At 31.7% G+C, this 23,412-nt stretch overlaps 2 protein-coding genes across 3 annotated transcripts in view; both read right to left on the bottom strand.

Annotated features, from left to right (window-relative positions):
- LOC130621496 (ceramide synthase 5-like) overlaps positions 1-23,412 on the bottom strand; it is a 90,258-nt gene that overhangs the window by 65,208 nt on the left and 1,638 nt on the right. The window lies entirely within an intron of this gene.
- LOC130621491 (PAT complex subunit CCDC47-like) lies at positions 392-15,676 on the bottom strand. The gene is made up of 13 exons (XM_057436785.1): positions 15,366-15,676; positions 7,918-7,973; positions 7,440-7,484; positions 6,941-7,003; positions 6,335-6,462; positions 5,233-5,566; positions 4,915-5,019; positions 4,749-4,834; positions 4,030-4,091; positions 3,212-3,321; positions 2,830-2,907; positions 1,445-1,534; positions 392-645 (listed from the first exon to the last, which is right to left on the bottom strand). Exons 1-13 carry the CDS (start codon positions 15,571-15,573, stop codon positions 577-579), a joined length of 1,434 nt encoding a protein of 477 aa, XP_057292768.1. The 5' UTR covers positions 15,574-15,676; the 3' UTR covers positions 392-576.

Below are 23,412 nucleotides of genomic sequence, written 5' to 3'. Positions count from 1 at the left end.
ACTTAAGACTTCCTCTTCTTTCCCTTGCACCATCTTGGCATTTCTTAGCATTTAACTTCCAACTGCGTCTCGTTCACAAGTTTCAGCGCTAGCCAAAATGACGGACAACGTCGAGGAAAAAATGTGGTTCTGCCTTATGATTTTCAGATTTTTGCTGCTGATATCAGCATATTTTAGCCCTTGAGTGCCAAACCTCCGTATATATAGGAGTTAATTAACTTTAAGTTACTTTAATAGCGCTAACGACGCATGCTGTGGACTGTGCAAAGGTTTAAAACTTAGATACCAAGGAACTGTGCACTAGCAATGAAAATCCAGCCACACCAAAAAGTTTCGTGTTAAGGCATTGCTTTCTTTTAATAAAGCATTATCTTCAGAAAAATCACAGAGCTATTTCAAAAAATTTCTTTTGTTTGTTGTATTACAATTTTTTAAATTCGTTCCAATTTATATAAAAACAGTAAAATCTGATTATCAAGGCTACGCCGCACCGCATCTTCAAACTGCATTAGTTCGTCACCTTAACCTTCCTTTCAAAGTGAATTTTACAACCTTCTTTATATCGAGAAAAACGTGCTACATCCGAACTTTTAAACTTTTCACCTTCGGTCCACGTCTCTTAGCATCTCGTTTTGTCATCATGTCCTGAAAAAAAGAAACACGTCAAATTTTTTACTGCGTATACACCATGTGTACGCGAACACCTACGAATACCGTAAGTTACCGAAATGTACCGTACCGTTATGGAAAAGGTTTCGCGACCAGAAATTTTTGCGAAAGATATTTTCGCGAATTTGAGTCCATTTCACAAAATTAAACCCTTCAAAATGAAACTTAAGCTACAAATCGCAAAAATATCTTCGACAAAATTTGAGTAAAATTAACAGGTTGTGAAAATAAATTCCACAAAAATTATTTTCGAAATGGGAAAATGTGATGGAAACTGTTTTTACTTCAAATAACAAGCAAATTGCAATAAAAATAATACAAGAACAATAAGAGTTGAAATACTGATATAATTACAATGTTATTAGACTTCGAGTTGCAATTTTCATTACTATTGGGAGGGTTAAAAATAATGGGGGTGGTTAGAAGTTATAGAACTTAAGAAGAAAGAATTAGAATTTTCAAATGAATACAACAATGTTCAGCCTGAAATTTTACGAACGCGAAATACATAAAACATATATTAAAAATAAGGGTTCCTGCATCAAGGGTTTCTGGATACGTATTTATATAAGGCCCAATGTAAATACATAAATTTAATCAACAAAATTATTTCAGATTTTCTCTAAATTAATATCAAGGGGGACTGCAATACTTTCATGGGTGGAAATTTGTTTTTTGTTAATATACCAATAAATTATCACCTATATATTTTTACAAATTCTAACCCAGCCTGATATTCTTATAAAGCATTTTCCTATAAAGAAACAGCGTTTACCTCCATACGTCTTTGTTTGTCTGGATCTTCTTCGGCCATCAACTTTTCTTTTTCCACCCTCAGTTTCTCTTCTCGACGCGCCTGCGCAGCCTAAAAAAAGAAAAACAATTGTTGGAAATTAATTTGTCAGTTGGTTTTTCCTTTTTTAGCATTTTAGACATTTTTCTTTTTTTTTTAGTTATTTTGGGTTGATACAGATATCTCAGAAAACCTTGAACTACCCCCAAAAAATTTACAATCAAATTGATCAGACTGTAAAAGAATGATGGTATTCAGTTATGCTGCGAAGCAAAGTATGAGCGTTTGGTTTCGGCAGCAACATTTTGCCTCACCAATAAGAAGTTGGATAGCTTCTTAATTAAAGCAAATGTCCACGAAGGAGATAATCAATGCATAATTACAAAAAATAGCCATGTGATAGTTTATAAATAAAACATAATTGTCAAATAAAAAAGGGTAAAAACAAACGTCTTTATCGTAAGTTATGCAATATTATTTAGCTTCGGATATCAAATTTATTAGTGTTTAGTCACAGAAAAAAGCCTTAAAATAGCTTTTCAAAAATATGTTAACAGATGTAGAAAGTTATAGTTATATATTTTTTAATTTTTTTTTAATCTGATTTTCATTGACTTGTGTTTAAAAAAATTTCTGTTCGTAATTTTGGTTTCAAGACTCTCGTTCGGCACTTTAAAAAAAGACAGACTAGATAAGGTTACCTGGTCGAATCTTCACACTGGGCGAATATCAACAAAGTAAACAACTTTTTTTTAAGCATTCTCTACCTTAGTCAGTGGAGGCATTATATTAAAACGTTCCTGAGTGTAGGGTGAATTTTAGAAACAGTATGTCTGTTAAATTCTCTAAATCTTCTTGTTTGTTTTTGAACAGATCTAAAACTTGATCCTTACCAATATTTTGAACAACGAAATCGCACTTTCCCCTTAGAAAAACCAGAAAATTCAATATATATTTTTGGCAAATTAACCAATCACATCTTTTGCATACTGCGACTGCAATGTTCAGGCCATGTCATGTGATCGCTATTAAATCAAGCTAGCTTTTCTAAACTTCTACCACGAGTCAATTAGAATATACTAGCGTATTTAAAAGCAAATAGGTTTATAAGAAATTTTATTGCACCTTAAACATTTTTATAAAATGGCCAATACACGACGTGAACATATGTGCCGTCCGCTGAAATATTTGCATGTTTAACGCCGTTGTTTTTTAGAGCCTCCTGTCTTTCTTCACATGGCGGAAAACCTGCTTTTCACTGATATAAACACACACACGACTTTTAACTGCGAGTTGTGGGGTCCCACTTGACATGCGCTGTGAATATACATATTAAAAACTGAGCATAATATGAATATCTATCATACCTCTTGTCGTTGGGCATGCGATTGCTTCAAAAAGGATTGCTCAACTTCACGTCTCTTCTTGTCGCTTTTCTGTCGAGCCTATTGAAAAATTTTTTTATCTAAAACTACGCTTTTCATAGGAAATTTTTAAAGACAAAAGGCTAGGGCTGGTGCAAGGCTTACAGCTGTTAAAGACTTAATTTTGCAGGGCTTTGAAAAACTTAACATTTGAATTTACACTTAAATTATTCAAAGCCGTTTCCGATCAAAATCATTTTCATCAAACGGTAAGTCTAGTACTTACCATTTGATGAAACAAGGAACAAAAACGAATAAGGTTTTCTATTCTACAAGAGAAATGTAAGACTTAACTATCGCCGTAACAAAAGTACAAACATCTTACTTGCTGACTAAGCCGAAAACTTTTAATGCGGTCAATCATAAACAAAACCATTTTAACTAGCGCTTCAGTGGCACCCATATCGCTTGCTTTTGTTCGACCATTACCCGGAACTAAAAGAAAAAAACACATTAGAAACTTTTTTAAAGAAGTGACACTTCCTTTGTAACAACAAGATAATATATTGTTTTATATAGGTTATAGTGAACGTGTGGTCTAACGTGTGGTCCACTACGGTCGCCACACCTTTTTAACCAAAAATCAAGTTATAATTTTGGGATTTTTTCTTGTAAGTCAACCATGGCCACTTCGTATGACTGATTGTATGGAAGAAGAGATTACGACAGCCGAAAAAAGGTTTTACCTAAATAGATCAATTTGAAATTAAAACATCACCGTCATTTTTATTCCCTTTATTTCCTTAATTTTTTATTGTTTTTTTCGATATTTTACCCTGATTTTATACATAATTAAACCTTACAAACTTAGAATAAAGATTCCTCATGAATACCAAGAGAAGATATAAGTCTTAAATTTTGTACGCTAGTACAAAATTTAAGACTTATATACATATACTACTGAACCACCATAAATGTGAAAAATCCATAACTTTCCCTGATCTAAATCAAATTTCCTTGATTTCCCTGATTTTGGCAACCCTGCATCACTCAGTGATACTATGCTGGTTAGATTTCTAACATTCTTATAATAGGTTATGAAAATGACGACAGAGTTCACGACGAATGTCCTGTCATCATGTTATGAAACATAAGAGTAATCCTTCATCCTTGTGTGTTGATGCAAAAAATAATAAAACATACTTTTAAATTCAAAAATCAAAACTTTCTTGGGTTTCTTCGGCTTAGCATTCGCATCCTCTTCCCTGAAAATTTAAAAACAGGCTAAAGTTACAAGTTTTAACGGTTTACCAATTTTCGCGGATTATCAGTTATTGTAAATTTTACTCTACTTGAATCAGAAAACTGCTTCTTTAAAAAAAACATATCAAGCTGTTTCAATTTAAAGTGAAAGTTGAAATCATTTCCACTTTTCTCGTGGACAGAATTGTAAATAAAAAATAAAAAATAACCAATCAAATTAAAGTATTATTCTGATCACAATCTGTTGGTCTTGGGTGAAAATCTAGCTTAATAGCTCTCATATAAATTTATCCTTTTTTAAAGTACTAGTCGTTAGCCCGTGGAAAAATCCACGGGTTCGCCCGTCCTTTTTATACCACATTACGTGCGTCTCGCTACTAGCGCAGCTAAGCTACCATTTTGCGTGACAGATAGACAGACAGACGTATACGGGTATTATAATATAGATTTTAGAATATAAGACAATAGAAAAATATTTTAACATCAAAGGGTGAGAGAACCATTAAAAACATTGGACAACTTTGGATGTCAAATATTGACCACTTAAAATGAAAACAGTGTAAAATATTCCTGAAGGTGGAGACATTACCTTGTTCGAGATTTTGAGAAGGCTGTGACCAATCACCAAAATAAATAAAAAATTTTTTTGGAAAACTAACCCTTCATCTTTTTTCGGTCCCACAAACTGATCCGAAAAATGCATCGCTTCAAAACAATCTTCATACTTCCTTATGATGTTACAGATCTAAAAACATGCATGTTATTTAAACAAGTGAATTTCAATGCTGATGAACGTCAATAATAAAAACAAAACATAACACATACCTGAGTACTAAGTACAAACTCGTTGACTTCGCCTGACTCAGACAACAAAGCAAAGTTAGGCAAATCAAATCTTTCTGCAGATTTCTTCTCGCCACAGAAAAAGCTCTAAAATTAATAGTATACACAACTATATACTATATATATATACTACTACTTTATTTCATGACCATCAGTTATGTAACATTGTAATAAAATGTAATGAAAACTGCAATAGGTTGATGAGGGTTCTAAGAAAGAATTTTTAAATAAGAAATACTGGTTTTCCAGGTTAAAGGGCAACTTGCACATTAATAAGCTTTTCTAAAGCCTTGCACTCACCAAATCCTGTAACTCTTTTTGATACTTCGAAGCCTGCTTTTTCGGCAACAGTGCAAACACAAAATTATCCATATCCTCGTCATCCATGTAAATTGTGATTTTGACAATTTCTGATTTGGGTCGTAGCATTTGTGAGATAACATTAACTAAATCGTGTCGCTTCAGTAGTCTTAACTCAACTAGCATGCCTTCACAGTACTGCCGTCCAGTACACCACAGTGTGTACACGCTCTCACTCTCCTTTACCAGAACACCGCTTTGCGGTTCTTTGCTCATGCCATCATCACCAACTATGCTAAAGTGTTGCTCTAACAACGGCTTGTGCGCTTTAAACCTAAGAAAACAGGACGTGTACAATACAATTCTGTTACAGAAACTATATCCATCACAAATTGTATCTACGATAAACGACCTTAAAAATGCCCTGGGTTTGTGCCATGGATGACAATTTGGCAAAAGGATATAACAATATCTTTAACAATATACAAAATACTAAGCCTAATGTAAAGTAATACAAATTAAAAAAAGATGCAAATAGGCAATATCTAAATAAATGGCAGCTAAAGCGTCTGTTGTAAAAGTACACAATAATCCTATCTGAAGGGAATATATTTTAGCGTGAAATAAATTTTGCCTAAAATTTACACATTGCCTATTACAAAGTTTCATATATTTTGCAATTTCTTTCACAAAAATTCTCCAATGTTCGCAACATTTAATTAGGTTTTCCATTTTGCAAAGATTAATTTTTTTTAAAATCTAGATTTAATTAAAAAAATTAAAGCTAAAAAAATAGCTTATTTGCAAAATTGCAAACAAGAATTCCCGTTTAAATAATTCTCAAGAGAATTTATTATCGTAATCTTCAGTCTTTTAAATTAATGTTTCATAGGTTGCTTTAAGTTTTCAGTCTGACCAGTTGCCAAGTTTTTGAGCCAAATAAGAGTCTTTTATCCCTTAGCAACTTAATTGCTTATGAAAATGTAAGAATCAATACAAGGTAAAAATAAGATGAAGAAATAAAATCCATCATCTATGGTAGCTACAATGCAAATTCAATAATTATCCAAATTTAAACCTCCTCAAATTCAAACTTACTTACCATGAGGTTGCTAAGTTTGAATTTTTGTTTTTGCCAGTAAAAAAATTTGCAGCATATACCAGGATGCCAACAAGTGTTAAGATCTCCAAGTAAAACGCTTGCCAGCCAGCTCGAAGATGAACAGGAACCTTTGAAGAAGATTGTTTTAGCGTAAAATGTCAGTGTTACTGTCCAAAGATTTACTCAAACAATTTTGCTATATTGATGGTCATCACTTTACTGATGCACCACCAATTGAAAAAACAAGGATACAGATGATCTATCCAATGATAAATTTCATTGTTTAAACAAGTTAGTCTTCCAGCAAAATATTTTGCTTAGTGAAGTTTAAGATTTTTGATTCAGCTTCCTAATAATGAGTCTTGTTTTATTTCAACTTTTGCTTTTATTTTAACATTCAAAAGCTAAAGAAACTTATTTAAACTTTAAAATAACAACAGTAAAAATTATGGCTACATCCCTTTCTATTGCAGCCTTTTAATCGACCATGCTCTCTCTACTGATGAGGTTTTTAGAGTTCAGAGCAAGAAAATAATAACGCCAAATTTTAATGTTAATGATGTCTTTAAGCTTATAGAACAAAAAATGCAACAACAAGAAAATCACCTTTGTAATTTTCAAACCAGAGCTTGGTATTTTCGCTTTCACAGTTTTATCTTTATTGTAACCCTAGTAGAAAAAAATTTAAAAAGTTATATAAAAACATGTACACTTTATATAAATTTCCAAGCAATAAAACCCTTAAATGAGGCCTTCTAGCTAACATACTATATCTAACTTAAGATGATGTACAGGATAGGATGTACAGTATGTCAACACATCTGAAAACGTTATGAATAGTATAACTGAATATAACTTGAGATCTTGAGATTCATGTGCCGATATGGTATGCACAACGAACTTTTGATATCCTACTGTGATAAAAATAGATGCTCTGTTTTTTTACAGCTAACAAACCTAATTTTATGTGACAATATTTAACAAATATTAAAACTTTTTTATCAGACCCAAAACAAAAGTTTTTTTTCAATGATAAGGATTTGGTGCAAATGCTTGGTTTTTCTTCTAAACCAAAACATATCTAAGCATTCTTCTTTTTGCCTACCTCAAATTCCTCTTCATCTGTAAATGGATCAAATTCATCTTGTTCCTAAAACAAAAAATATATTTAAATATAACATATGACCTGAATAATTCCTAAATAAGCTCAATAAAAACGACTTGTATCAGGCCTGGATGCAAACAATATTACTACATAATACATGCCAGGTAGTAAATAGGAGGTCAAATGTAGTACATAAGGTACCATGCAGTAAATAAACTGTAATACATTTAAGGGGTGCCATGTAGTAGTGCAAAGTAGGGCATTGTTCCAATTCGACTTAATCAGCGTTTAGTGTTAAATTTATAACCAAATAAAATTTTTAATTCTAATGAAAAATGTTTTTAATGCTTTGGAAATATGCATTTCAAGCAAATAAAGTCACCAAATAATATTTTTTTCATTTTATAATAATTTGTAATGTAGAAGTTATGTTTCTTCAAGCTATATGATGTAAATGTAATAAAAATACACGCAATACCTCAGTTGTATCCTGTTCTTCTTCCACTATGGGTTCTTGATTTTCTTTAGCTGGATCTAGAGTAAAAAAAATTTAATTTTCTCTTAAAAGTAGTCATTTTATTATTAAAAACCTGGATTCCAACACAAGATTTCATGGCTTAAAAACTTTTTGAGTAAAAATAAAAATATTATTTACTTCCAGGGTTCGAATTATCATATACTTCGCACATGTTATATTTGAACTAGTTCAGTGTCTCCCGAGTGCGGCCCCATGGTGACTGCTCAAGGGGAAATTTCCGATTTCAGAAGTTCAGATTGGTGGAAAATGAGTTTGCAGCATACTTAAACACTGTAATAGTATGATAAATTTGTATGATTTTATATTTTTTTTTCTAGTTTTGTTCTCACCAGCGATGGATTTATAGACCGAAACAAAGTTCCTGTACCTGCAATTAACACACACGATATCTAGACATTTTATTTTTGTTTTTAGTTCTTATCGCGCATGCTCACTTTTTTACGGTGGATGAGTTACGAATAACTTCCTTCCCAGCTCCTCGTCAGGGAAAGTGAACCAAAGATTCATTGAATAATTTTCTTTTATTTATTATTATTATTTATCTTTTATTATTTATTATTATTTATATATATTCAAACTTTAATTTTTTTTATAAAAGCTCACTATCATCGTCTTCTTCACTTTTTAGATCGGAAAAAGTGATAGCAGCAATGTCCACCACTGTGTTATTGCTTGCTCTGTCTGTAACACTTCTTCTCATTTACGGCGTTTAGCACCATTGAATCTTCGAACTTTTTCTGCGTACCAAATTTGAATATAACGATTTGGATTGAAGTTGGTTATATTAACACTTTCCTTGCCAACTCGCAGTTGTATTTCAAGCCCTTCCTGCGCTGATCTATTCCATTAATCCGTTTTGATTCTGTTCATGCGGCTAAAATCTCCTTCTAACTTAGCATTTGTTAATAGTGTTATCAACAAAAATTCTATCAAACGCAAAACAATACTGCAGGATCTCTTGACATCCTTGTTTGTAAATATTTTTGATAATGGATATTGATGTGACCTACTACCATACCAGAAACAAACTGTTTTAGAACATCCCACTCTTGTGAAACCATCTCAACGTTACATTTATTTTGTGTTAGTAGCATTCGGTAGTGTTCACGCAAACCGATGATTTCATTATCGCATGTTTTTCTGATTAGATGGCTAGTTTAACAAAAGAGAATACAACCTCTTTCCAGTATCCATTCACAAATTGAGCCAAAATCGAAAATATTTTTTTCGTTTTCAATAAATCTAAAGTAGAAAATAAACTTGTTAATAATGCATTGAATGTCATCTTAAATCATTTAAATTTTAAAAGTGAGAACTCAAAAAAGTATTAATAAATCAGCTTCCACTTACCCCATTTTTTCCAGAAAATCTTTTTATTGAACGATTATAAAATCCAACATGAGAGACTTTCTTCAACTCTTCTTTCGAATACATGCATTCCGCCATAAAAAATAAACCTGAGATAGATCTGAGTTTTAAACATTTAAAAAATATGCTGGTGACACACAAAGTGCTGTATCTTTATCAAAAAACAACCTTAGGTTGTTACAAACTCAATGCACCATTATCACGCGCAGACTCTGGGTAAAGGGAAAAGGGGCGAAACGAGCGCATTTAAAAATGGAACTTCACTGAAAGATAATCAACGAGTGTTCAATACGGCTATAAATCACAGTGTTTCTTTGTCGACCTAAGATTTTTAGAGACTAATTCATGGCTTGATGTAATGCTTCGCATAAATGTAATAAAATGCTAGAAATCGAATCGCATTTTTGCCCCACTTTTCAATTTATGCTAACATCCAATGATAAAATTGGCATTGGAGGGAGAAGTAATAATGCTGAAGTGATTCGGAGTGAGAATACAAAGAGAAAAGCAAGTGGAAGTAACAGTGACCACAGAGCATAATAAAATTTTTTCAACTGTAGCTGGGGAACATAAATGATCACATGATCCTTTGAGGATCCCATTTTTTTATTCCTTTAGCCCATTTAATGATTTTATATGCAGAATATATATACTTGTCTAACACCCTTCCCCTTTACGATCATTAAAATTCCTTTTCTTATTGATTAAAATATGCTAAATCTATGTAATATGGTGAGATTACACCTCAAATAGATTTGGCATAAAAAAATCATGGTGAAATATATTAGTAGTAAGACCCTCCACTGTTGTGAGTGTTAGTAATCAGTCTCGAATAATTTGAATTATGCTTAAAGAAATATTATGCAAGGTGTTTATCATGCGTATGTAATGACATATTCTGCAAGTGTTATATAAGTTCATGCAAGGATCAACAAAAGATTTGATGAGATTCTATTTTTAAAACAAAATTTTTACAGCACGTTTTTTAAAAGGTTTTTATAATTGTTTAGCACATGCAATGTATAGGAATTTACATCATGTTTGAACAGTAATTTGCATGTGCGATTTATCGCTTGTATAAATAATGTGCATGTCTCTGGACATTGACTGTATGCACAGAACTATTTGATTCTATTTAGTATTTTTCTTGCTATATATATGTTATATACTTTGAAACAACAAGGTGAAAAAAGTTCACTTTTTGTTAATGGAGTATAATAATTTTTTTAGGACTGAAAAGGTTAAAGCAAGTGAAGTGTATAGCTAGATGCACTTATCCCTTAAAACCCAATAAAATCTTTTTTGAAAAAACACTTTTGGACAATTTTGGACAGACGATTTGTTTAGTCACAAGACCTTGAATAGTATCAAAATTAAAAGCAAGGATTTCACTGACATAACAGACTAGAAATGAAACAATTGGCTATTAATGATATCCTGAACTCTAAGTCTAGGATCTACCATATTACCAATTTCACTGGTACCAAAATTTGTGTACTTTACAAAACAGACAGTCTTAACATGGCTGGGGTAGCTCACTGATGAAAACATCTTTGCGCAGTGGGGGTATGACATTTTAATCATTATCTTTGTAATCATTTATTAAATACAAAACAAACTTATATTATTAAGAAACTAGACAAGCTGGAGAACATTTTTAAGAAAAAAATCATCACCACGTGTGCTCTTTTAAACAGATCCTATTTGTTAATTTGCTTCACCAAGTTTTCCTAATGTTGCATCCGTTTTTAGGCAATAAAAAAAGGTGCATGGTGATGTTTGAAGCAGCCACTAGCTAGATCTAAGAAAAGTCACCAAGTATTGCAACCATTCAAATGGAATTAAATAAGAAAAAACACATCATAGAATTGAGATGAAGATCATGGAACTAGGACGTTTCAGCCGATTCCTTTTTTGCTCAAACCAGCATACACTACCAAACCCACTTTTATTAAATCGCGCCACATTCCCACAATAACAGTTAATCATATTAGTTAACAGCCAATGTATTGTGTTGTCTGTTAACTTTTTTTGTTACTGATAAAAAATTTATTTGACCGTCAATTTAAAAGGTTGTCGATCAATAAAATTTGTTGACATTGTCGGTCATGACAGATATTTTATAAATATGAAAGACGTATTAATGGTTAATAAAAATTATTGACAGTCAATCAGAAAAATTAACGATTAATTACTGCCAATTTTAAGCGTTGCCAGTCAATTTAAATTCTAAATTTTAGTCAAATGCAATAAAACTTATCCATTAATTAAATCTTTTGTATAAATTTATTTTTAATATTTTTGTATCATCAAAATTATAAAGTTCGTTTCAAAAAAGTTTGTATAAGAAGTTGTTCATAACGAAGTTCATTTATTATAATTGGATTATTATTTTTTAACAATTCTAAAGTTTGTTTCGTTATACGAAATCTGTTTATTTTATTTGAACTAATATCTAAGGTATTTACATTCAAATATCTTTTAACAATGACAAAATTCGCTTATTACGCGTCTTATTATAAAAAAAAATTAAAACAAAATTTGTTTTGTTTACGAATTTTTTTGCACTATCATCACTGTGTCTTTTTTAAAAGAAACTAAACTTAATGTTATTAGCAATAAATAATAAGTTTAAATAATATTTCTTGCGCTAGATTTAAATAGAAGTTAATTCTTAGTGGTTCTTATGGTTCCTGTTTACAATATGGGGAAATTTGGGTATCTCGGGCCTACTTCGTCAGCCCTTTAGGCAAGTAATTTGTTGATACAAGTGATTGTTGAAACGTACCTGACGCTCAGGGCGTGTATACATGTCTTCACCATATTTTCTGACGCTTATTGGTGTGCACCTGACACTCACCTCATTGGTGTGCACCTGACACCATAATTAGCATATGCCTGACGGTCAGGACATGTCGATGCATCTGACGCTTAGTGCATCTCATCTGTATCATGCACCTGACGCTCAGGGTATGAAGACGCCTATAATGCGTGTCCTGACACTCAAGATATGCATTATATATTGGGGCATATCCTGACGCTCAGGATATGCATTTTGAGCATATGACAAAGCACGAAGGAGGCACCTTCATTCCTACCCATTCCCCAAAAAATTTTCCATAGATAGTCTACGCATACTGAACGTGTTCTATTTACTCATTCCAATAGAAATACATTGTTTCTATCACTTAAACAATGTTTAGATAAATTTATTCTCTTGTTTGAAATTATTAAAATAACTAACTGTCAAGTTGAAAAGATAAAAATACTTGCATGCTCAAAAACCTGTTTTTAAATATGCAGCAAAATTTTTTCTTGCGCTGTTTAGAAATTTATACAGCAAGTTATATTCTTCTCCCACTTAAATTAATAAAAAAACTGGAAAACTATTTTTATAAAAAATTACTGTTCTTTTAATGTTTTTTGCGCAGTCCTATAGGAAAATCAAAATGCAAGTACAAAATCCTTTTACAGACTATAGTTTAGTTGGCAATATTTAAAGTCTTTTGCAGCATTAAAATTATATATTTAAAATCAATAACGGATGAGGTTGTTTCGACAAGCTTATTCTATCTTGCTTATATTATAAAGCAGCATTTTATTATAAAGCAGCATTTTATTATAGAGCAGCATTTTGCGTCGCTGCAATTAAATCATCCGGGTGATTTGCTTGTGCATGGGCAATAGGCAAAAAACAAGATTTTTTGTGATCCAGCGAAAAAATAAAGCTCCCTCGCAAATATGAATGACTTCAATGACAAAGAACTAGATGGAAATCACACAAGCGAAAAAATCACTGTGACAAAAATCTCATTTTTGCTTAGGCCTAAAAATCTGCTCTATAGAAATCCACCTTTAGTCTTGTAGTATTACATTTTTGCTAGCATAATTTCAAACATATTTCTTAATCACAACAAAGGAGGGTGTTACAACAATAATAATCTGTCTTGTTTTTCACTTGTATTAAACTATTTAGCGAAAGTAGGTATTTTTTTTGTTATAAATGACACAAAAATTTAAACTTTTATATTTAGTTTTGCGCAATTACACTGGTATTTTAGAAGTGCGTTTTAAGTATTTTGTAGCGTTCGTATTACGAAAAAAATATACAAACATTTTGAGACAATATTGATAATAGAAGTTAACAAGATTTATTAACCGTCAATAATGTTTACACTCTGTTAATTAAATTTGTTAATGCTTAATATTTATGTGGAAGATTTGCAAGTTTTAAATTAACTGTTAACGAGAAACAGTAACGATTAGTATTACAGTACAGTCCAAATGTAAGCGCATGCGCACGCTCAACTTGCAAAAATAATTGCTTTCATTCAAAAAACAATAGGATAGCGAGTTTCTTTCAAATTGCGCGAAAATAATTGCTTTGTGTTAAAAACAAAAGCATAGCAAGAAACAATGTTTATAAACAATACTCTGCGCAAGAAAAGATTAAACGCGAAGGCCATTGAAGTTTTATTTTTTTTAACAACGATACTAATTATAGTAACGCGATTTTAATCTTGATATATAACAAATCCAATGATCTAAATATTTTTTTAAAAAAAACTAATGCTACTTTTAAAACTTTTAGTAATATTTCTTAATTGTCGAAACATATTTTTTAACATGCGAACCTTTTAAAAGTTCTTTTTATCAAAAGCAACGTTTAGCAACGCAAACGGAAAAACCGTTTTTTTGTTTTTAAACTTTTAAAATGCCATCTAAAAAAACATTTCTACACCGGTTATCGTTTATAAACTTTTAAAATGTGATCTAAAAAAATCATTTCTATCACCGTTTTTTCGTTTTTAAACTTTTAAAATGTGATCTTAAAAAACATTTCTATTGCCACTTTTCGTTCTTAAATTTTTAAAAGGCGACCAAAAAAACATTTCTTCACCGTTTTTCGTTTTTAAACTTTTAAAAGGCGAACTAAAAAAACATTTCCATCACCTTTTTTTGTTTTTAAACTTTTAAAATGTGATCTTGAAAAACATTTCTATTGCCACTTTTCGTTCTTAAATTTTTAAAAGCCGACCAAAGAAAAACATTTCTTCACCGTTATTCGTTTTTAAACTTTTAAAAGGCGAACTAAAAAATCATTTCTATCGCCGTTTTTTGTTTTTTTAACTTTTAAAATGCGATCTAAAAAAACCATTTCTATTGCCACTTTTCGTTTATAAACTTTTAAAATGCGATCTAAAAAATCATTTCTATCACCGTTTTTCGTTTTTAAACTTTTAAAATGCGATCTAAAAAAACATTTCTATCGTCGCTTTTCAGTTATAAAATTTTAAAATGCGATTTAAAAAAACATTTCTATTGCCATTTTTCGTTTTTAAACTTTTAAAAGGCGAACTAAAAAATCATTTCTATCGCCGTTTTTTGTTTTTTTAACTTTTAAAATGCGATCTAAAAAAATCATTTCTATTGCCACTCTTCGTTTATAAACTTTTAATTAATAATTTTTTCAGTTAGCGGTCAATTTTTTAGTTAAGCATCAATTTATTTTGTTGATGGTGACGCTGTTTAATAAAAGTTTGTTTGGTAGTGATAAAAGCCTACCTCGTTCAATAGCATTGTTGCAAAGTTGTTTTAAGGATTGGCTCTGTCAAAACCATGAACTGATAGCTATATATGTGGCGAGTGGAGTTGCCAAATCGTCGGTAGAGCTGTTTGTTTAGGCAATCATGTGATAAGGATGGTGTACACTAGGTTTATTTTTCTAGGATTATCCAGGGCTGTGTGGTAACCATGTACATGCTTGCTAGCTAGGTAATTAGGCACAGTAAAAACATTTTAACCATAATTTCACTTTCTTCACCTAAAGGCTGCTGTATTGCATTGTATTTTTTAGATTTTTTCCACACATGCACAAGAATCCTGTCAAAACCTAGCTAGCTAGCTAGCTATAAAGAAACTTGCTTAGCTAAAACCAACATTTTTTCTTTGGCCTGTAAATGCTGTAAAAATATGTATTATACTCAGATGCATAAACGACTACCTTACAACTCACATACCTATAGTTTGGCTGCGCGATTGTTCGTGGTCTGACAGTTCTTCCTCGTTCACTTCAACCTCAACATCATTCTCACTTTTATCCCTCTCCTCGTCAATGTTATCATCTAGATCGTTATCAAACTCTGCGAAGTCATTATTCACATTTCCTGAGTATACGTTAAGTGCATAAATTAAAAAACAAAAAGTAATAAGAAATACTTTAAACATTGGCCTAAATTTTATTCTGGAACGTTAAATTTGACTTGTTTACACTTTGTATTGTATGGGTTGATGGCGGCGCAGATATGTGAAGTGTGATCCGCGCCATGATATAAATGTTTATTTTGCAGAACGGAAAAAAAGTCACAACGGTTTTTGACTCTAAACATTTCGTACCCCCACCAGGAACACAGTTTTTTGCAACCAACAAAGAAAAATTTCTGAGTGAAGTGGATTTTCTGACTGTTCTCGAGCGTTTACAATATCAGATGCTCTGCAGCTTGCCGTATCACAATTGAACAGGAAAGGAGAAAGTATGCGTGTGTACAATTATATCGCGATTGCGAAAAAAATGTTTTTAAACTTTTCATTCACTCACAGGTTTTAAATTAACTACCTTAAGACTAGCCATAGTTACCACTAATGCGCCCCGAATTACTAATAACGATTTCAAACATTCAAATTTAGAACGGGATTTAAAATTAAAATGGAAAATGGTGGACGTTTGAAATCTATAAAAACTGCAGTGTTAGAACTTATTATTTTCGTTATTTTCACATTTGGCTAAGGCTCTATCTATAAAGTTAGATCTTGATTAAATATATGTACACTTTAAACGCCTCTAGCCTTCTTGTTGTGTAATTTCACGTAATCATTGCTTTTTATTTTTGGTTAAAATTCGTTCAAAAGACTTACGCATACATTTTTGACTTATCAAATCTCCAAAAATTCTTGTGCTGTAATAACAAATTGTGTCTGAAAGGTATTCTGCTGAAACATTTTCCGCCAATTATGACGAATATGATAGAAATGCAGTACGGAATTGCATAGAGGCTTGTGAATAAGCTTATTGCCCAGGGGAAAATTTTTAAATAAGAAGCCCTGCGACTTGAAGATTTCCGTCATTAGCCTAAAAGATTCTGAAATTTGAAGTAGACTTTAAAACGGAGAACAATGGGGTATATAAACACATCATAAGTATCCTAATTCTCAATTATTATTGTAATTAACGTAAAATACAACTTGATAAATAAAAAATAATTTTTTTTTTACATATATATAGTATATATTCTAAAACAATAGTTAAAACTTTAACTGGATTTTTTTATAACTGATCTCGAAAATTCCAGGATGCAGGATTGCTATGTATGAACTTCACGATTCGAATATATATAATAACTTCTGAACAATTTCAATTTCAATGAATTATTACTCTGTTAAGTTACCAATAAAATCCTTAAAAATTTCTCTCGTTGAAGATTTTTCGAAAATGCTGATGGTGCATGGTTTCATAACAAATGATCTGAAAAAGAAAGTATATTTAAAATTGAGAAAGAAGAATACAATTTTACCAGAACTGAATTAATACTAGGTTGTTTAATTATTGTCTACTTATCTGATTTAAAGTTAGAATTTATTAAAAAGATGCAAATCAATGCCATGTGATACACAAAAGGTATACTATATAAATAAAAATATATATATAAATTTAGTCAAGCTGGCTTTGATATCATTGTTAAACAAGTATAATATTAAGCAGGCGATACAAGATTTTCAAACCTGTGGACAATACAGGACTTATTTTGTTGAAATCGATTTATTGAATTTTACAAATTTGATTGTTTATTATCGAGGAAATTGATTGGTCATTGTTTTCGAATTGAATTGAACAAGTTGATACAAAAAAGGGTAGACACTCAATTAATAAATTTGTCAGATTTGATAAATCAACAACATCATTTATAATTTCAGGAAAAAACATAAAAAAGGGAAGAAAACAAAGAAACCTGTAACATACTGTGGGTAGCGTCTAGTTGTACTGCAAGGGCTAACTATGTTATGTTATTGGTTAATTTATCAGTTCAACTTGACTGTTCCGTGCAATGAACAACAATATTTTTTCATGATTCAACAAATATCTTTTTATATATATTCATGCGGTCGGATTCGTGTCAACCAATCACGGGCAGCCATTATGAAATGGGGTACAAATGCCGTAATTAATGTTTTTGTGGTGAAATCTTCATAAATACAATACTGGATTTTTCAAGGAATTCTTTTTTTTTTAGTCAAATCTTTAATATGTTTTAGATACTGCTTAATTTTTGCCATTTTGCGACATTTTAACGACGTTTTACTTGTAAATTCTGTTTAAGTAAGGTTGCTACTTTGAAGGTTTGACCGTGAAAAGTCCACTTTGTTCTCCATCGGATAGCAACGAAGGAGAACATTCTGACCGCAAGAATACATGATAGCAGCCTCACAAAGGTTCCTTTAGAAGTTATTTTACTCACCCAAAACGCCTATACTTTTTACGGTGTATGTGGCTTATCAGCACCCTCGTTGATAAAATTACACAGGGCAGGATAAAAGTTTTTTGTTGCTTCTGAAAAAAGGTACTCTAATGAAAGCACTATTTTGTGCAGTTCTAGCTTGATAGCTGTAGTACAAGTGAGAGTAGTTTTACGACTATTAACTTATAAAATGCAAGAATTTAAAAATAAGTATTTAGCTCCCTAGCTACATCATTAAAGCTATTACGACAAGCCAGACCATCGGGAAGGGAAGACCAACAAAATGCAAGCAGTTTTAGTCATGGCCATACACGGAATGTTCTGTTCTTGATTGACTTTAAATTGTGATGCATTTATAAATTGCGGCCTTTGGATCAACGCCATAAACCGTTCTGAGTTTAATTTCATATAAAATATAAGTAATCCTTCTACTTACTGTTAACAAGTTTCGAAACAACTTGGACAAAGAAAAACAAACCTTTTCTTGAAGATAAATTCACGTGGGCTGCAGTGACATTTAAGCATATTAAACGAGACAATATTACAAAGCTTTAAATTAACATAACAAAAGAATCTCGATTAATATTTCTTATGGCAGTCAAATCTTCAGAGACAACAAAGAAACCGAGACAAGATAAGTTTTGCTCGATCAGTGTTATTTTTGTCTTGATGGTACCAAACACACAGGTTGTGTTATATCAAACCTAGGTTGGATGTTCGAGCCGAAGTTCCCCCGCGAAGTTGAGGGTAAGAAAAAAACTTCTCCCATACATAAAACTAGCCATAGTTACCACTAATGCGCCCCGAATTACTAATAACGATTTCAAACATTCAAATTTAGAACGGGATTTAAAATTAAAATGGAAAATGGTGGACGTTTGAAATCTATAAAAACTGCAGTGTTAGAACTTATTATTTTCGTTATTTTCACATTTGGCTAAGGCTCTATCTATAAAGTTAGATCTTGATTAAATATATGTACACTTTAAACGCCTCTAGCCTTCTTGTTGTGTAATTTCACGTAATCATTGCTTTTGATTTTTGGTTAAAATTCGTTCATAAGACTTACGCAAACATTTTTGACTTATCAAATCTCCAAAAATTCTTGTGCTGTAATAACAAATTGTGTCTGAAAGCTATTCTGCTGAAACATTTTCCGCCAAATATGACGAATATGATAGAAATGCAGTACGGAATTGCATAGAGGCTTGTGAATAAGCTTATTGCCCAGGGGAAAATTTTTAAATAAGAAGCCCTGCGACTTGAAGATTTCCGTCATTAGCCTGAAAGATTCTGAAATTTGAAGTAGACTTTAAAACGGAGAACAATGGGGTATATAAACACATCATAAGTATCCTAATTCTCAATTATTATTGTAATTAACGTAAAATACAACTTGATAAATAAAAAATAATTTTTTTTTTACATATATATAGTATATATTCTAAAACAATAGTTAAAACTTTAACTGGATTTTTTTATAACTGATCTCGAAAATTCCAGGATGCAGGATTGCTATGTATGAACTTCACGATTCGAATATATATAATAACTTCTGAACAATTTCAATTTCAATGAATTATTACTCTGTTAAGTTACCAATAAAATCCTTAAAAATTTCTCTCGTTGAAGATTTTTCGAAAATGCTGATGGTGCATGGTTTCATAACAAATGATCTGAAAAAGAAAGTATATTTAAAATTGAGAAAGAAGAATACAATTTTACCAGAACTGAATTAATACTAGGTTGTTTAATTATTGTCTACTTATCTGATTTAAAGTTAGAATTTATTAAAAAGATGCAAATCAATGCCATGTGATACACAAAAGGTATACTATATAAATAAAAATATATATATAAATTTAGTCAAGCTGGCTTTGATATCATTGTTAAACAAGTATAATATTAAGCAGGCGATACAAGATTTTCAAACCTGTGGACAATACAGGACTTATTTTGTTGAAATCGATTTATTGAATTTTACAAATTTGATTGTTTATTATCGAGGAAATTGATTGGTCATTGTTTTCGAATTGAATTGAACAAGTTGATACAAAAAAGGGTAGACACTCAATTAATAAATTTGTCAGATTTGATAAATCAACAACATCATTTATAATTTCAGGAAAAAACATAAAAAAGGGAAGAAAACAAAGAAACCTGTAACATACTGTGGGTAGCGTCTAGTTGTACTGCAAGGGCTAACTATGTTATGTTATTGGTTAATTTATCAGTTCAACTTGACTGTTCCGTGCAATGAACAACAATATTTTTTCATGATTCAACAAATATCTTTTTATATATATTCATGCGGTCGGATTCGTGTCAACCAATCACGGGCAGCCATTATGAAATGGGGTACAAATGCCGTAATTAATGTTTTTGTGGTGAAATCTTCATAAATACAATACTGGATTTTTCAAGGAATTCTTTTTTTTTTAGTCAAATCTTTAATATGTTTTAGATACTGCTTAATTTTTGCCATTTTGCGACATTTTAACGACGTTTTACTTGTAAATTCTGTTTAAGTAAGGTTGCTACTTTGAAGGTTTGACCGTGAAAAGTCCACTTTGTTCTCCATCGGATAGCAACGAAGGAGAACATTCTGACCGCAAGAATACATGATAGCAGCCTCACAAAGGTTCCTTTAGAAGTTATTTTACTCACCCAAAACGCCTATACTTTTTACGGTGTATGTGGCTTATCAGCACCCTCGTTGATAAAATTACACAGGGCAGGATAAAAGTTTTTTGTTGCTTCTGAAAAAAGGTACTCTAATGAAAGCACTATTTTGTGCAGTTCTAGCTTGATAGCTGTAGTACAAGTGAGAGTAGTTTTACGACTATTAACTTATAAAATGCAAGAATTTAAAAATAAGTATTTAGCTCCCTAGCTACATCATTAAAGCTATTACGACAAGCCAGACCATCGGGAAGGGAAGACCAACAAAATGCAAGCAGTTTTAGTCATGGCCATACACGGAATGTTCTGTTCTTGATTGACTTTAAATTGTGATGCATTTATAAATTGCGGCCTTTGGATCAACGCCATAAACCGTTCTGAGTTTAATTTCATATAAAATATAAGTAATCCTTCTACTTACTGTTAACAAGTTTCGAAACAACTTGGACAAAGAAAAACAAACCTTTTCTTGAAGATAAATTCACGTGGGCTGCAGTGACATTTAAGCATATTAAACGAGACAATATTACAAAGCTTTAAATTAACATAACAAAAGAATCTCGATTAATATTTCTTATGGCAGTCAAATCTTCAGAGACAACAAAGAAACCGAGACAAGATAAGTTTTGCTCGATCAGTGTTATTTTTGTCTTGATGGTACCAAACACACAGGTTGTGTTATATCAAACCTAGGTTGGATGTTCGAGCCGAAGTTCCCCCGCGAAGTTGAGGGTAAGAAAAAAACTTCTCCCATACATAAAACTAGCCATAGTTACCACTAATGCGCCCCGAATTACTAATAACGATTTCAAACATTCAAATTTAGAACGGGATTTAAAATTAAAATGGAAAATGGTGGACGTTTGAAATCTATAAAAACTGCAGTGTTAGAACTTATTATTTTCGTTATTTTCACATTTGGCTAAGGCTCTATCTATAAAGTTAGATCTTGATTAAATATATGTACACTTTAAACGCCTCTAGCCTTCTTGTTGTGTAATTTCACGTAATCATTGCTTTTGATTTTTGGTTAAAATTCGTTCATAAGACTTACGCAAACATTTTTGACTTATCAAATCTCCAAAAATTCTTGTGCTGTAATAACAAATTGTGTCTGAAAGCTATTCTGCTGAAACATTTTCCGCCAAATATGACGAATATGATAGAAATGCAGTACGGAATTGCATAGAGGCTTGTGAATAAGCTTATTGCCCAGGGGAAAATTTTTAAATAAGAAGCCCTGCGACTTGAAGATTTCCGTCATTAGCCTGAAAGATTCTGAAATTTGAAGTAGACTTTAAAACGGAGAACAATGGGGTATATAAACACATCATAAGTATCCTAATTCTCAATTATTATTGTAATTAACGTAAAATACAACTTGATAAATAAAAAATAATTTTTTTTTTACATATATATAGTATATATTCTAAAACAATAGTTAAAACTTTAACTGGATTTTTTTATAACTGATCTCGAAAATTCCAGGATGCAGGATTGCTATGTATGAAATTCACGATTTGAATATATATAATAACTTCTGAACTATTTCAATTTCAATGAATTATTACTCCGTTAAGTTACCAATAAAATCCTTAAAAATTTCTCTCGTTGAAGATTTTTCGAAAATGCTGATGGTGCATGGTTTGATAACAAATGATCTGAAAGAGAAAGTATATTTAAAATTGAGAAAGAAGAATACAATTTTACCAGGTGGCTTATCAGCACCCTCGTTGATACAATTACACAGGGCAGGATAAAAGTTTTTTGTTGCTTCTGAAAAAAGGGACTCTAATGAAAGCACTATTTTGTGCAGTTCTAGCTTGATAGCTGTAGTACAAGTGAGAGTAGTTTTACGACTATTAACTTATAAAATGCAAGAATTTAAAAATAAGTATTTAGCTCCCTAGCTACATCATTAAAGCTATTACGACAAGCCAGACCATCGGGAAGGAAAGACCAACAAAATGCAAGCAGTTTTAGTCATGGCCATACACGGAATGTTCTGTTCTTGATTGACTTTAAATTGTGATGCATTTATAAATTGCGGCCTTTGGATCAACGCCATAAACCGTTCTGAGTTTAATTTCATATAAAATATAAGTAATCCTTCTACTTACTGTTAACAAGTTTCGAAACAACTTGGACAAAGAAAAACAAACCTTTTCTTGCAGATAAATTCACGTGGGCTGCAGTGACATTTAAGCATATTAAACGAGACAATATTACAAAGCTTTAAATTAACATAACAAAAGAATCTCGATTAATATTTTTTATGGCAGTTAAATCTTCAGAGACAACAAAGAAACCGAGACAAGTTAAGTTTTGCTCGATCAGTGTTTTTTTTGTCTTGATGGTACCAAACACACAGGTTGTGTTATATCAAACCTAGGTTGAATGTTCGAGCCGAAGTTCCCCCGCGAAGTTGAGGGTAAGAAAAAAACTTCTCCCATACATAAAACAAACACTATATACCCGCGGTCCACTAAATGTGCGCCCCTTCGGCGGGGCGCAACAAACACTATATACATCGCAGATGTGGCACATGCCAAGCTTTTTTTAAAAGAAACTTAGACCAACTTGCCAAGAAGAACAATGCCCATTAAAACGAATACACAGTCAACAAAGGCTGTAGTCTAACAGTTACCTGGTGTTAATCATATAAACCTAAAAAGTCATAATCAGACCATTTGACAAACGTTCCATAAACCCTTGTGCAATCCATTTCTCCTCTCCGTTATCTCATCCAAGTCCGCCACTTTGGAATACCATAAGCATAGTAAAAAAGCCTTGGAAATGAGGTTGGAATAGCTCGGTTGGTAATGTTTGGCTCATCTAACCATCGTATTGCCTATTTATTTTTACTCTATAC

This window comes from Hydractinia symbiolongicarpus, chromosome 12 (genome assembly GCF_029227915.1).
Source record: "Hydractinia symbiolongicarpus strain clone_291-10 chromosome 12, HSymV2.1, whole genome shotgun sequence".
Classification (NCBI taxonomy): Eukaryota; Metazoa; Cnidaria; class Hydrozoa; order Anthoathecata; family Hydractiniidae; genus Hydractinia; species Hydractinia symbiolongicarpus.
The sequence above is the reverse complement of the archived record's forward strand: the minus strand, read 5'-3'. Positions and strand labels throughout refer to the sequence as shown.